The following is a 16,854-nucleotide window of genomic DNA, read 5'->3' as shown; positions in this document are numbered from 1 at the left end:
AGTAAGTTTTATGTTCAATTCTATTATTCTACTGAACTCAACAATCTTATTCATAGTTCTCGACTATTTTAATTCTGTGGTTGATGTGATCATTACCACCATATTTGTTATATTCTTTTACAAATCTACAAATATTTATTTTGTTCTGTACAATCTCTCGCATATACAGGTGATAAAGCGAACACGTTTGAAGCGTTGGAAGAAGCGTGATTCTGCCACCGTGTGGCCTGTCAAGTCGTTTGCCACTAAGGTTTGTCGCTTGTTTGTCATTGTCACAAACTAAGACGACATCAGTTTGTCGACACTAATTAAAAAACTGAGACTTCACTGTCATTGTCACAAACTGACATATATCGATTGGTTGTCTCTAAATCACAAACTGAGACGCTAGTTTATAATTTTTAGGAAGTTGTTCTCAAAAATTGATACTTCACTTTGTCATAGCCTGGACTCGATGTCACAAATTCACAAACTGAGACATCACTTTTTTAAATTGTCACAAACTAAGTTATCAATTTGTTGTCACTAATTCACAATCTGAGACGCTACTTTATCATTTTTAGGAAGTTGGACTCCTCTATGTTCTTCTCTAAAATTGATGATACTTCACTTTGTCATAGCCTGGACTCTATGTCACAAATTCACGAACTGAGACATCACTTTTTTCATTGTCACAAACTAAGATATCGATTTGTTATCACTAATTAACAAACTGAGACACACTAGTTTGTCGTTTTTAGGAAGTTGGTTCCATTGTGTTCTTGTCCAAAATTGATACTTCACTTTGTCATAGACTGAGACTCAAGTTTGACGATGTCACAAATTCACAAACTGAGACATCACTATCTTTGACTGTCACAAAATAAGATATCGATTTGTTGTCACTAATTACCAAACTGAGACACGCTAGTTTGTCGGTTTTAGGAAGTTGGTCTCCATCGAGGTCTTGTCTAAAATTAATACTTCACTTTGTCATAAACTGAGACTCGATGTCACAAATTCACAAACTGAGACATCACTTTGTGTTATTGTCACTATCATAAACTGAGACTCAAGTTTGACGATGTCACAAATTCACAAACTGAGACATTACTTTGTTCCATTGTCACAATTTAAGACATCAGTCTGTTGTCACAAATTTACAAATTAAGACTTCAGTTTGTCGTTACAAATTCATAAACTAAGTCTTCAGTTTGTCCAGTTTGTTTACAGAAATTCACAAAATAAGACGTTGTAACTGTCAGAAAGGTAGACTCCACTTTTTTGTTGAAAAAACAGATTCACAAATTGAGACATTATTTTGTTGTTGTAATGTTATAACTCACTATGTTGTGCAAAAGTGGGACTTCACCTTTATCATTAACTGTGACTCAAATTCTTCAATGTCACAAATTCACAAACTGAGACATCGCGTTGTCATTATCTAAAATTCAGCCTCAATTCGTTGTTGTTCCGTTCTCATGAATGTAGACTCAAATTGTTCAATGTCACAATACACGAACTGAGAAATATATTTTTGTCATTGTCATGAACTATAAGCCTCAACTCACACTTACGCGACTCAGGTTGAGAAGTGACTCGACTCCAGTCGAGAGCATGTGTTTCCAAATGGTGACACTCAGACCAGTCGATTCTAGTCTCCGCGACGTCAACATTTGAAAACACATGCTCTCGACTAGAGTGGAGTCTCTTCTCGATCTGAGTCGCGTAAGTGTGAGTTGAGCCTAACTGAAATTTATCGATGTTACAAATTCACAAACTGAGACTTGCTTGTCGTTGTCATATGTTGTTGATGTGTAAAGAGCTGTACACCATATTGAAACAAGGTCCAGCTCTGTTGTTAATGTTGTATTCTGTCTTTCGATATTTTATTCATTCATTTGATGATAGTAAATCATTCCATTCATATTAGTTTTTCAAATTTATTATAATAGATTTTTAATACTGTCATTAAATTAGATCCAAAAGATGATATGTTATTGAAGTTTCTATACTGCATTTTCATGTTTCAGTATTCTTCTCCAAATTAGTTATTTAATCATTCAGAATTGCACAACTTACAGAAAAGTACCACAGGCTTATAAGCCCAAAACGGTTCCAATTCTAATTAATACAACAGTCCAAATGTAGCTAGGTTATGTGTCACTAACATTCTTCAATTACACACTCAATTTACAATTTAAAACGCACAACAATTATTTTTAAATTGAAAAAAAAATACTTCTAAATTAAATTAAATCAATCACAATTAATGAGAAAATTCCAAACTTTGAAAAAAACTATAAAATTTATTCTTTTACTTTGTACTGTTCCCACAGCTAGCGCACAAGTCTGACTTTGCTGGCTGTGCCAAAGATTTATTATAATTTCTTTCTTTCTTTCTTTCTTTCTTTCTTTCTCTCTTTCTTTCTTTCTTTCTTTCTTTCTTTCTTTCTTTATCCGGTGCTACAGCCCTAGGTGAGCCCTGGTCTCCTTCACAACACGCCTCCATTCCTCTCTGTTCATGGATCTTTCACCTGTTCCTTTGCCTACCTTTTTTTCGTCTGCTGTGTAACTTGCTATTGAATACTATTTTGGGCATTCTAGCCTCACTCATCCTCATCACATGCCCCAACCACCTTATTATTTGGGTCTTAACGAAGCGTACTATATTTTCTCTCTTTTATTAGTATTTCTCTATTATAATTTACATTTGTTTTTTGTATCTTGTATTTTGGCAAAATAAAATAATAATCTATAAAAATTAAAATTATTATTCCAGAAATATCCTAGTACTACACTAATTATTAATATTAAACGAACAGATGTAAATGTAAATAGAATAGATTGGCTGCCTTTAATTTTCCTAGAGAGCGAAGTTAGAGCGCAGTCGGCCTCTCTCACCTTACTCTCCAAATGTGATCTACTTTCAGCCTACTCCATTTTATTAATCAATTATTTGATCTTATCCACCTATATAATTATTTTACTTTATTAATTTTCTGTTTTTCTTTCTCTTGAATATTCATAATAATTAAAACTTTTACAATATTTCCATTTATAAATAAATCCTCAGTTGAATTGATGAAATTAACGTTTTGGTAGAGAGTTAGTGGGAAGGATATTTTGAATATTCTTTCCGAAGAATGGACATTGATATGTCCAAAGCTCCGCCAATTTATGTAGATGCATCACAATATTATCTTTAGTTATTACAAATTGCTTTTTTCGTATCATATACAGTTCAATAATTATTTTTTAGTCTATATTATGTAAATTCATCTATAATTTTGCTGTATTGTAAGCTATTTCATATAAGTGTATAGGCCAGTATATATTGTAATCTACATAAATAAAGTACTCAATCAATCAAATGTGAGTGATATAAGTGGCACATGACTTTATTTGTTCTCTAGCGGTTTTCTCTGTCCTAACATGTTGAATTTTATCATTTATTAACAGTATTTAATAAGAAAATGTGTTTGTCTAGGCGTTGGAAAGTTCGTTGAAAGCGTGGGAGGAGAAGCAACGTCAACAGGCGCTGTCTAAAACGCCGCGACGGCAGTCGACCACCCCCGCCAGCCTCACCATCTTCTGTGAGGAGGAGATGCAACTGCTCATGGAGTTCATTGAAGCCACTTCCACGCTCATTCGGTAAACTATTCACAAACTATTTTAATACTTTAATCTCCAAAATTATTATTGGACATAACTATAGACAACCGCACGAAAATAGTCTGATAAAAATTGAGAGCTCCTCATTACCCCCTTAGACCAGATATAGAATAGACACGGCCCATTGTATATTCACACTGAAAGTTGATGAAGCCAACATCACTACTGCCATATCGCCCCATCGTGACGTCAGCATCGGATAGAAAACTCTTCTGTAGAGTTTGTTTTGTATAGATAATATTGAAAGGTTATATAAAAAAAATAAATTCTCTGTTTCACTAATACTTTTTCACTTATGAAATAATACTTGAATTTTTAAAAACACTTATGAAACTAGCCGTCAGGCTCGCTTCGCTCGCCATATCCGTCTACCCAGGGGGCTCCGACCCCTGGACCCCCGACTGAATCGTCCAAGAATGAGATCAGCAGGCTCGCCTCGCTCGCCTGCATTTTTCATTTGAACATTTTTATCATATGTTAGGACGATCCAGCCAGACTAAACGGATATGGCGAGCGAAGCGTGCCTGACGGCTAGTAATATAATATTCCCAGGAATAGCTCTGATTGAAGTAGCAGTGCCCAATCAATTTTTCCGCAATAAATGCATTTCGATCTTCAACTTGGTGCCAACCTAACAAAGTCAACTCAACTTAATGCCAACCTGACAAAATTATTAATTTAGTTACCAGTTAACAACTGTTTCAAAGAGGTACTCTACTCTCTCTAGATTATAGTTATATGGTATGGACATTTTTCAATTATAATTAAGAGAATAAAATACATGCTAAAAGACGAACTTTAAACCCTTAAAAACCACTCTTAGAGTTAAAATATTGTCAAAAGATTCCTTAGTGCGCCTCTAAAGGGCCAACTGAACATACCTACCAAATTTGAACGTTTTTGGTCCGGTAGATTTTTAGTTCTGCGAGTGAGTGAGTGAGTGAGTGAGTCAGTCAGTGAGTGAGTGCCATTTCGCTTTTATATATATAGAAGATGAAAATGGACTTACTATTGGATCGTCACTACCAATAGTAAGTGCATTTTCATTTCATAAGTGTTTTTAAAAATCCAAGTTCTATAAATAAATAATTCATAAAATAGCCAACTTCACGCATAAATTACTTGAAAGTAGATGCTCCATCTCCTGCTGTCGCCTTCTTTTCTGCTTGTTTCTCAAAATTGTCCAACTTTCTATTGTAACATTTCTGTTTCAGTTGTGTCAAATTTTTGACAATCAATCATCCTTCAATGAAGTCGGCTCTCTACGAAATAGCAGATCAGTGTCAAGTCAGCCTTGAGAAAGTTCATCCTGGTGGGAAATTTCTGGAAGGGGTAGGTGTTATCTCTTATCTCTCAAATTAAGTCGTTAATATTATTGATTAAAATTTATTGTATCCACGAATTCACGTTCTTATTTTAATCACTAAATTATTCTACACTGTTATTCTACACTATTGTTATTAAGTGGTTTATTCTTCCAATCTAGTCGTTTTTTAAACTGAAATAATTTTTATGGTTCTTGAAGACACTTATGTATATTTTGTCTTTCTTTATAGTAGTGGAGATGATATTGTGGTAGCTATCCGTATTGATTCAAAGTTGCAACATCAAAGTATTTATTGAAATATAAAATAACTAGTTTCAGTTTTTACTCTATTATCAATATCCAGTTTCTGGTGTGGTAGTTGGGTACTTTTAATGGGAAATTATTACTAATCAAGTTCTAAAAATTGAAAGTTTTTGGATTAATCGATAATTTTGTTTACAGCTTGAGCTAAGAACACAACTCACAGAGCTGGTGACAAACACTAGAGATCTGAATGATGAGGCTTGTCTTTTGCTCAGGGAGAAAGCACAGACATTGGTAAGAATTTATTTTATTAAATATATTCTATAAATAATATAAAACTGTTTAAAATCTCACTGTATTATTATATTATTTTAAATGTGACTGAAGACTGAAGACTTATTTATTGTTTTCTATTAATTTACATAATTGTTTCTTGAAACTGCTACAAATCTCTATTTCACTTTCAAGACTGCAAAATTATTCAGTGAATGAATAAATGAAATTTTATTGTCATTCAACTTTACAGTTTGGGGTTACTAAACCAGACAATATACAATTTGGTAACTTGTTAATAACTAATAATTATTATATTGTGTTGGGCTAAACCTTAGAACCCCAGTCTAGAAATAATTTTATAAAAAATGTTTGAAATGTTCTAGAGCAGTGGTCGCCAAACAGTCGATCGCGAGCTACCGGTAGCTCGTGGGGTAGTTTTTGGTAGCTCACAGAAATACTTGTGCAAGTAAAGTCGTCCTTTATGAATATAAACACTTTCTCAGTCTGAAGAAAATCAATGGCGAGAAACATCCTCCACAGCACCGCAGCAATAATAAAGAATTCGTTACGATTCTTTCAGACTTGAGACAACAGTTTGATCAACGATTTCAAGATTTTAAAAGCATATCAAATATGGTCCAATTCATCAACTCTCTTTTGTGGAAATCTATGCAGAAGATTTTGCAGCTTGTGTTGTGGCAACATTTTGGTGAAGATCAGGCTTCAGTTGAAATGGAATTTGTGGATTTTCAAAATGATCTCTCTCAGATAACTTTCTACAACTGGAAATATTTGGCATCAAGTTCCCAAAGAAAAATATCCAAATATTATTCAAGTTGCATTGAGGTTGAAAGCCATGTTCAGCTCTACTTACTTGTATGAAGCATCTTTTTCAAGTATGAAATTCATAAAAAATCTATATAGGACTGATGAACATTTGGGAAACAGCATCAGAATGGCGGCTATATCAAATACTTGATGACCAAAAAGAGTTCCACTGCTCTCATTGAAATGTACATTTCAAATTTTGTTATACTTTTTGCTATGAGATAAGTAGATTTCAACACTAGAAATGTATCTTCACAGGCAATAAAAGTGTGAAAATTTCATTTTGCCTACCGTACTTTCTCCAGTCTAATATCCTTTGGTAGCTCACTAGAAGATTTATAAATGCTATTCTAGCTCACATGCTCATAAGTTTGGCGACCATTGTTCTAGAGAATGATCTTATCAACAGTATAACTTCATCTGTATCGATTCTTGTTCATCTATTCAGAGCCTGGAATGAGATTACAATCTGATGTAAGTTTCTGAAATATGTTGTCTGTTTTTATTCTCTTCCCAGTCTCCATTATTGTATATTCGACTGAAAAAATACTGTAAACTTCAATGTTGTTCTTCATTCTTGCAGAGACTGAAAGAGGACCTGGCTACTCAACTGAATCTGGCACTAAGCAATATGGACCATGAGTTTCGGAAATGTAAATTTGCTTTTGAATCTGAAACGGGGCAGAATCTTGTGTACCTCAATCCCCCGCCTGCTGATGAGGTTAGTAATGGAAAAGTATAATGATTTTTCATTTATCTGTATCACTGTTTAATTCATCACTTCTCAATGGTTTAATTATGAGTGTATGAGTCAAAATTCGGGGGAACAGTTTTGGGCTGTGCCTGTTGGTCCTTCCCCAATCATTTTAATGATTTGTGTTCTGTGATCATTGAATAAATAAATATTATATTAGTCCTATATTCTTCAAATAAGTCACTCACAAATCATCAACCTGTCCATATCAGTTTATATAAAAAAATCTATTAATGTTCACTTTCTTGTTCAGTGCTACTTGTATTTACATAAGAATTGGAAATCAAATTACCTTTCCAACAAATTACCCTATTTTAACAATTTGATTGTTTGGGACACCATCAAAGTCTTATTCTTTCAACCTTTTTCAAGATTTATTTTTATTTTTCACAACATGTCATTGACTTGCAAGTGATTTACCTGAAAATGATTTTAAATTGAAACATGTTGTGAAAAATTAATGTTGAAAAGGGTACTTTTGTATTTATGTTTATTTTAGTTTATAAGAAAATGTCAACAAACTGCAAAGGATTGTCATATTTGGTGGCATGCCAATTGACCGAAACCCAAACGACCGAAACGCTATATTTTCCCAAACAGCCAAGAACTACTTTTTCCCATTCGGCAGAATTAATTAAATATTGAAACTGGAACTTTCTCATTTAGCCGAATCCCAAATGACCGAAAACTTTTAAGAATTTTCCCAATCGACAGAAAACGTGGTCTGTCCCATTGAGCCGAAAGTGTTGAGAGTCCCAACTGACTGAAAGTGATAGGTTTCCCAAACGACCGAAAATTTCTCTAGTTTGTCGCAAATGACCGAAAGCGTTCCGCCAATCAGGAGAATTAATTTTTCGGATGGATGGGAATCCTATCACTTTCGGTCGTTTGGGATTCAGTCGATTGGGACCCCACAGTCATATTTCTAAATTATCCATTGATCATTTGATAATGTGTTAAGCAAGCATTATTATGGGATGCCGTTCCTTGTGCTCTTATATGTATTTTTATGTGGTAAATAAATGTTAACTAATGTATTTTATGTATAATAATTTATGTATTTTATATAATAAACATTGATTCATATGTGTTGTTGTGTAGGAGCGTAAAAGTCGACCGAAAGCGCCATTCTGGCTGATGAAGTTTCGACGAGGTGGCGGTGTGTCGGACAAAGTGGGCGGAGCCTCGGACAAAGTGGGCGGGGCGTCGGGCGTAGCCGGCCGGGAGGCGGCCTCGTGGGGCGTGGCCGAGGTTGCCGAATGGCTCGACTCGCTGCAGCTCGGCGAGTATGCGGACGCATTCTTGCAGAATGATGTCAGAGGGCGGGAACTGTTGACGCTGACAAGGCGTGACCTCAAGGAGATGGGCGTTACCAAAGTGGGTCACGTGAAACGTATACTGCAGGCGGTCAGGGAGCTAGGCATGTGATCCAGGAGTGTCTAAACCAGGTAACTACAATTTGAATTTGGGTTTGATTTTGTGGAGAGAATAGAGGCTGTCCCTATCCTAAAAATGTATCTAAATTATTGCCTGTACAGGTTGCTACACCTGAACAATGAGTAATTGAGTAACAGCTGTGCTTAGTGGAAAAAGTTGTGTGTATTTTTGGCTTCAAAATTTTGCGGTGATATTAAGTGCAATATTTGACTATAATTTGGTGTTTTAATCATTCTAAATTTAAAATTTTCAGCTCATATATATTTAAGACAGAAATTGAACTTTAACTTTCAACAGTGAGAACATAACCTACTTTTTGGACATGTTATTCTTTATCAAAATTTGGGAACAGAATAGTTTTGGGCTATGCCTGTTGTTCTATCCCGATCATATTCATATGATTTGTAATTGTTACAAATAAATAATAAAGGAAGACAGGAGTGGCTAACAATCAAGTTTTCCATCACAGGTAACCTGTACAGATAAATTTCCCAATTCTACCATCATGTGAATCCATTCTTCATCTTATAAAATTGTCCCCATTTGCATAGTAGATTCAGTCACATGGTCAGCCCAATTTGAAAGCATTGGGTTCACTCGCAGACTGACTGCATCAAGCTGTATTTCAGAGAATCTGAAATCGTCTATGGTCACATGTTAAGGACAACCTCTTCACAAAACCAATTCCAAAGTAATTCCTATTGTACAAACCTAATTGAGGCAAATATTGTGGTCAGAATATAAGAAAGAATTCACATCACCTTTTATTTTTCTTTTGAATTTAGCATATTACAAGTGAGAGCTTTTTTTGCTAAACTTCTCACCCGCAGATTGGAACAGTAATCTAAAGGTAACCTCTATTTTTTCTGTGAAAACCCCTCGGGTAGTAAAAAACTTTGGATAAGAGTATCGCCACACATCTTCAATTTTAGCCACAATAAGGATTAACCATTGAGTTGTGGATTATAAGTGTTTGCCTCATTGAAAACGTATTTGAAAGCTCTACAAGGTTGAATTTTGGTTCATGTGAAGTTTGCTAAATGTGAAATTTGATAAATGTACCCTCTCTCTGATACTAGAGATTCTGTGAACAGTAGACCTCGCGCATTTAAAAGCCACAGCCTCCATCAGAGTGAATTATGTCCTGTCCTGACGTGTCGGCGAGATATCGATGTGTTAACAACTAATGGCTGTTTGGGTTGTTGTATCGACAATAATTATTAATATTAATTATATGCATTACAATGCTAATAATTTGTTGTAAACAAATATGTTACTATCATCAAAAGCTTACCGAGTTGAAAGTAGAAAAAAGTCGGGTGAAAATAATAAGCTACTTTTAGTTATCAATATTGCATGCCTCATCGCTTGCAATTAATAATCCACACGACACCTGATTTTTTACCAAATTACATTGGGATATTAATTGCATGCGTCATTGCATGCAATTAATAATCCACTCGACAGCTGATCTATGATGAATAATTCCAAAGATAATAGACAACTGTCTACTAACGTTGGAATAATTCTATAGTATGATTTTTACGGTAATATTGGCGTTCGAAGGAAACTCCTTTTCCTTTTGTATCATCCTTAAAATACAAAATTTCAAAAAACCTTATATATATTATACGTTGATGCAAGAAATGTTCCTTCTTGTCGAATTTCATGAAAATCTATTGCTGTGTTTTGCCGTAATTGCGGTACATCGACTTGAATCTTAGACATCACTTCGCTCGGTCAAAACGTTTTGAAATTTTTCAAATGAATTCAGTTAATTATAGGTTGGAAAAGTAGAATTACAAAATGAGAAGAAAATAATGTCGCTCTTTGTCATTCCTGTGATAATCTTCTCCCCTGTCTTTTAGTTTTGGGCTTGAGCCTGTAGTACTTATCTGAAAGTTGTGTAATTCTGAATAATAAATCAACAAATGAATAAATTGTCTGTATCTTGACACTAGTTTGCAACTCAATGTAACCTTGTTTTTTCTCAATTTTTCAGGACATTAACGTCGAAGACAATCAAAATCATTTGAGACTAATCATCATTCGTGGCAACTCATCATCATTATCATCAAAATCATCAGTCCTGGTAGACAAAAGCTAACATTTTTGAAAACAACGCACGCATTGCAATTAACGCCACATAAGTAATTTATTAAATCACTAGCTAAATTATCAATTCTTGTTATAATAATCATATCGGTAAGGTCTTTGATATTTTTAAAGACCATCTTCCATATTATTAACATAAAGTTATTGTTATGATACATGCTAATGATTAAGTGATAAATACTCTAGTCTATTCTGTTTCAAATTCTTTGTTCGAGAGTTTGGAAACTGTTTAATAAACGAACATAATGTAACTTGTTTTTAAACTTCGCATAACTGTTAAAAAAATTTATTCTATTGAGATGCGACTTCTTATTTTGTACAATAAATTTTCTGTATAGAAAAACGTTGAAGAATGAACTGACAACGATATTAGTTCACTTATTCAATTAGATTAATATCTGATTATTTATTTGTAGTTGAAACTGTTGTTTGGTTTTCTTTTTTGAAGGATTATGTATTCTATTTAGATATCATTTGAACATTGTTCTATCTACATTGTGTGAATGTATTTATTGTTTGTTAGTTTTTATATGATGTGTTTGTGTGATTTGAGTTTGAGAAAGGTTTTTCTTTCTCGAATTATAAGAGTCCAACAAAGTTGGTCATATCTATTTTGTAAAATATCAAGTAATTGTTTATATCAATCCAAGTTATGATCTGTTAATGTGCACTGTGTTCAATTATATCAGTATTACTGATAATATTAGTTAACATGAGTAATTACTAATTGATAGTACGCTATTTGATTAGTAATTAGATCTCTTTTGATGGAGATTTTCTCCTAAATGTAATTGATGAAATCGTGATTCTATCAACTCGACTAGAATGACTATCATTAAACTAAAGCCCATCGATTCCATAATTTTAAATTTATGAACATATTGATTTCATAATATCATTATCATAGTGAACTATCACATTATTAAATTTATGAATATTAATAATTTCGTGATATTATTTTTTATCATAGTGAACATTTATCTCTTGAAATACCTACACTTCAACTTATCAAAGTTTGACAGCAATTTCTCCAAGACTGCTTGTTATGTACATGTTATTTGTTGAAAAAATAATTCTTCATCTACTTCAGCTATTAAAATGCTGTTAAAATAATGAAATCTGCATTGAATATTGTGTACAGTTTTGTCTGGTGCTGAGAATAACTATTGAGATTTCGTGTGGTTTATATATTATCATCTGTAAACTTCTGCAATAAGTCTTTCACTACAGCTAAATAAATTAATAAAATATTCAACTAATCAATTAAAAGAAATAAGGGAATTTAAAAATAAGATTGTAAGTTAGAGATAAGAATTGAAAAAAGTTCAATAGTTATCTATTGTGAACTAAAACAGTCTTAAATCATGTTAGTGATTTCATTTTTCACTTTCCAATCGAACTTTTTTGAGTTTTATCTATTGATTCTATATTAATATTAGATTTATTTTATTGAATTAACAAGAAGTGTCTTTCTTTATGTTATTGAAGACTCAGATATAATATTTGATATTATATCCTACTGTAATATTTCCTGATGTAGTACCATTTCATTTATAGAGTTTTAACTTCTTGTAATTAAAAACAAAAATGAAACAAACATAATTCATGATTGATGAACCTAATTCAATCAGCAAAATTATGGTTTATGTCTATTTCATTTGATGTATTGAGGGAAGAAATCTTTAGCTCATTAAAATATTTGTTTTTGTTCTCAACCAAAAATATAATATTCGATTGTTGGACAGTGAAAGTGATTGGCAGTAAATGTGATTATATTTCTAGAATAATAATTATATAAATAATATATGGGGCTGTTCCATTGATAAGTGCAATATCTTTGTAAATACATTTTCACAATATCTTAACCTTATCTGAATCTGAGATGGTTTGAACGCTTTCAAGTTGGAAAATAGATTTGTTGCTGTATTAAAGACAGATCTAATACACTTGCAATAAAACTTTTAAGCGGGTGAACTGTATTACATGGAAATATAACTGGGGCATTGAAAGTCCCACAAGAACTGTTGTAAGATATGGTGCCATTTTAAACAATGGATTTTAGTTGTTGGTTTAAACTGGATTTATTACTACAGCTTTCTATAGTTGTATGAAAATTTTATACATCAGAAATTGTACATAGGAATGGTGGGGTTGAATACAAGGGATAACTTCATAATAATTACGTAAAACTTGCTAAAATTTTGTACAATATTTCTACAGTCATCAATTATTTTTTATGTCGCCAAAAACAACTGGAAAGTGTTACTTCAAATCCCATTAAAATACTTCCCCCAACCATTGATACGACTTCTATATCACATTATATTAGCCTATTATTCATCATTATACTTCCATTGAGATTGTAGTAAATTTGCTGGTTTTTTATCCCAATACTTGATCCCACCATTTTGAATTTTGGAACTTTTTCTCGGTAAACAATATACAGCTTTAACCACAGTATTACACCCAGCTTAAAAATCACTGCTTTGGACCAATATTATCAGTGAAAAAATCAGTTTAAGTCAACTCAACAAACTTTTGCTGGTTGCTAATGAAATCAAATATGTAAATAATAATCATGGTGAAATGAATTACTGGAACTGTTTGTTCTTAGATGATGGAAAACAGTTGAACGTTCATTGTGTAATCATATATAGACAACTGTTTCTATTTTCGAATAACAGATTATATTTTTCACATAGTTTGTGCTCAGCTATGCTATATTATGCAATAATTGTAATGTTGATACATAAGTTACCTGTACAGCTACAATCATGTATTATATAGATAAAAACATATTTATCAAATTGATAGAGATATTACCTTTATATTTTATTCCAACACAATCATTTACATCATTTACTATATCTTAGAATATCCTAAAATATTCTCCAAAATCTCGTTCTAGTTGTAACATTTTTCATTACTTCAACTGTTGTTTTATTATGATACTTATTGTTTGTAATCTTCAAATTCTGGGTAGAATATCTCTCAATAACTGTGATTTGAACGATGTTGTTCATGTTTATCTTTTTCTTCATCTAAATCTAGAATATTACTTCAAGATTTATCATCTAGATCCTATCTTTATCTACTTTAACCTTGTGATACAGTATAATAACCCAAGCACAAGCAATATTCGGGAATTTTGGGGGAAGAAGAGGTTTAAATAATGTGTCTTTCCCTCTTTGTTTAAAATTCTGCAATACAAACTTACATGCCTAAAAGGCAGTCGTTAGGTCATGTCAGAGGCCCTGAAATTGATCAGTTGCGACCTGAAAACTCTGACACCAGACCTGAGCCAGCCAGGTCCCTCTATATTATTATTATTACAAACGTATTGGGCTTCAACACTTGATACTATATCAACTTGTTGGCTTCATTTTAGCCAATTAATATATTAATCCTATTTTTAAATAAATTCATTCTTGACATTTAAATTTAACATTTTGCAATTCATATTTGGTTCCTCATTTGCGTTTTGTTTTGTATTCGTTCCATTTCTAGTCTTTTTCTGGTCTCTTTGAACATTTATTATTTCCAGTATGATTATTTTCTTCCAGTAAATATAATATTTCAAGCTTTAGCAGTTGCTATTATGAATGTAAGAGTTGAGTATTCATAAAATTTGAGTTGGATAATATCTGTTTCAGTATTCTAATTGTTTTTTAATTTGTAGTAAAAGTTTGTTCAACTAATAAAGCAAGATTGGTATAGAAATAAAAGTTATATAATCAGAATATTTAAAGAAGGTTAGATATAATGTAGTATATTAATGTTAGAAGAAATTCCCTTAAGCCATTTTCCACTACTATTCAATATAAAACCATGTGATTTCAATCTAGGGCCTTAAAACCGAAATCTCCCATTTACAGTAGAAGTCATATAGGATTGTTATCAATAACAAAAATCAAATATTAAATTTAGTCCACAATTTTCCCCGATTTGAATACATGAAATACAAGATCTTATACACATAAATCTTATTCCAAAAATGTATATCTATCAAAAAATGATGACAAAACCCATGGAAAAAGGAATCCAGTTCATTTCCATGGTCCTTTGTTTCATGATAGTAAACCAATACCTATTTTAACTAAAACAATATTATATCTAATCAAATACACTGAGCAATAACTTCTAGTTACGAGTAATAATTGTTACTTTCTAGTGTAGTTACTTATGAACTTATTACTATTTAGCCTATTAGATACTAGTCACAGACAATGGACTTTCTCCATTGTTTTTGGAACTAATCCGCTATAACCCTAAACACAGAATTAGATTATAGGAGTTTTCTCTGCCCTAACTTAACCTTGTACTTTCATTTATTCAACAAATCATGAAAGGCAATTGCTACTCTTTTCATATCAGCATAGAATATGCTAAGAAAACTAGAATTGCTAACTTGTAATATCCAGCATAGAATTATTGGCATCTGAGAAAGAGATATTCCCTTTACCCTAGAGTAACATATTCCCCATAAGTATTAATTATTAAGATTACCCTTATATAGTGTGCGTTGGAGCACTTAAAATGTAAATATTAACTTTAGAGATTTACAATCCTTGCCTGGCAGCTTCTCTCTTGAATATGATATAGATTTTATACAGAAGTAATATTGTTGAGAAAAAAATTTAGGATGAATGTGATCTATGTAATAATACAAAGAACGGGTAATAGTATATGTAATAATTACAGCGGATTTGCTTATTGGAATAGATAATTGTAGAAGTATTCAATAGTTGTTCAATATAACTTGAATAAGTTTTTCAAATATTTACAGTTGATTTTGAATGAACAGAGTGGTAGTAGGCCTTCCCATGAGGTCATGTACCGGTAGCTTTATGATGGATAGCTACTTTTGGGACATTCTGTATACTCTTTTATTTAAATTAATTTTTATAATCAATTATGTTCTTGAACTGGTTTCAGACATCAAATCAAACTGTTATGTTTCAATTAAAAAAAAATGAATACAGATTAGTTTTAATATAGCACCTACGGTATTTAGAATCATTAAAACTTGAAAAACATTTCTTTAAATCCTTTATATATCTTTGAAGTTTTATTTAAATTAATTTTTATTATAAATTATGTTCTTGAACTGGTTTCAGACATCAAACAAATTCGTGGTTGCTAATGGTTTCAGACGTTATTGCCTTACAAAAGAATTGAATACAGATTAGTTGTAATATAGCACCTACGGTGTTTAGACTCATTGAAACTTGAAAAACATTTCTTTCAATCGTCTATATATCTTTCTAGGTTTCCGAATTTCCATAATATTTTCCACCCTTATCGTTCTTTCCTCTCTCGACTCTTAGTGACCAATTTTACAGCCCAACTTGAATTAGAATTTCTCTATATATTATTTCTTATTTTCAACTATTTCACTTTCCTTAACATTTTGTATTTCTTCCTCACCTTCTTCCATTATATTCCTACCCCTGTTTATGCTCACCAGTCCACCATTTTGTAATTCTCATTATCTTTTCCGTAGTTTTTATCAAAGTATTCTCATCTTCTCTTCATTTTTATTCTCTTCCCATATTATCTCTTTTTAACTCTTCCTATATTTCTCCTTGCTTCTCTACTCTATTTCCAAACAAACAAACCCGTTGTAACTTATTACACTATAGAAAAGTATTGTAGCTATTTAAAACAGTATTTTAAAGTTTCTACCTTGAAAACTAAATACTTGATTTCGATAAATTTAATCTATGGACGAGACAAAGTGTGTGATATTTTTGTATTAATCAAATGTGTATTCATTTACATTATTCCGACATGTAATGATATGTCTACAGATTACATTACATGACATTTTATACATGTAAGTCTTCTAAGTACCGTATAAACAAAAGCATTACTATTAAAAATCTGGCTATACCCAGCGTGAATATATCATTTATCAAGCAAATAATAATGATAATACATGTATTATAATCAAAGTAATTTAGAGCTCCTTTAGATTTTTCTATCAACCTTTTTCATTATTGTAACTAACAACGAAAAAAGTATTGTAAAATCTTCGTTAGGAACTTATAGTTGAATTAATTTACTGTTCCTTGCTAACTGTTTCGAATTTACAATTCAATAGTTGTTCGTTTATCAATAGGAAATATCCATAAAAATATATTCATTTGTTATCATTAAAAAATTTAACAATTTTATTTTTATTAATTTATAAAAATGTTTGCAACATTCAGCATAAATT

At 32.0% G+C, this 16,854-nt stretch overlaps 1 protein-coding gene across 8 annotated transcripts in view; it reads left to right on the top strand.

Annotated features, from left to right (window-relative positions):
- The window catches only part of LOC111052380 (diacylglycerol kinase eta), a 260,041-nt gene extending 243,555 nt beyond the window's left edge, over positions 1 to 16,486 (top strand). For all 8 annotated transcript variants that reach the window (XM_039439900.1, XM_039439902.1, XM_039439906.1 and 5 more), the window contains 6 exons: positions 3,470 to 3,633; positions 4,869 to 4,986; positions 5,423 to 5,518; positions 6,912 to 7,049; positions 8,184 to 8,530; positions 10,522 to 16,486. In XM_039439900.1, the coding sequence (XP_039295834.1) occupies positions 3,470 to 3,633; positions 4,869 to 4,986; positions 5,423 to 5,518; positions 6,912 to 7,049; positions 8,184 to 8,510 (843 nt within the window). In that variant the 3' untranslated portion in view covers positions 8,511 to 8,530; positions 10,522 to 16,486. The remainder of the gene's footprint in view (positions 1 to 3,469; positions 3,634 to 4,868; positions 4,987 to 5,422; positions 5,519 to 6,911; positions 7,050 to 8,183; positions 8,531 to 10,521) is intronic.
- The last annotated feature ends 368 nt before the right edge of the window (positions 16,487 to 16,854 follow it).

Source organism: Nilaparvata lugens, chromosome 13, assembly GCF_014356525.2.
Source record: "Nilaparvata lugens isolate BPH chromosome 13, ASM1435652v1, whole genome shotgun sequence".
Classification (NCBI taxonomy): Eukaryota; Metazoa; Arthropoda; class Insecta; order Hemiptera; family Delphacidae; genus Nilaparvata; species Nilaparvata lugens.
The sequence above is the reverse complement of the archived record's forward strand: the minus strand, read 5'-3'. Positions and strand labels throughout refer to the sequence as shown.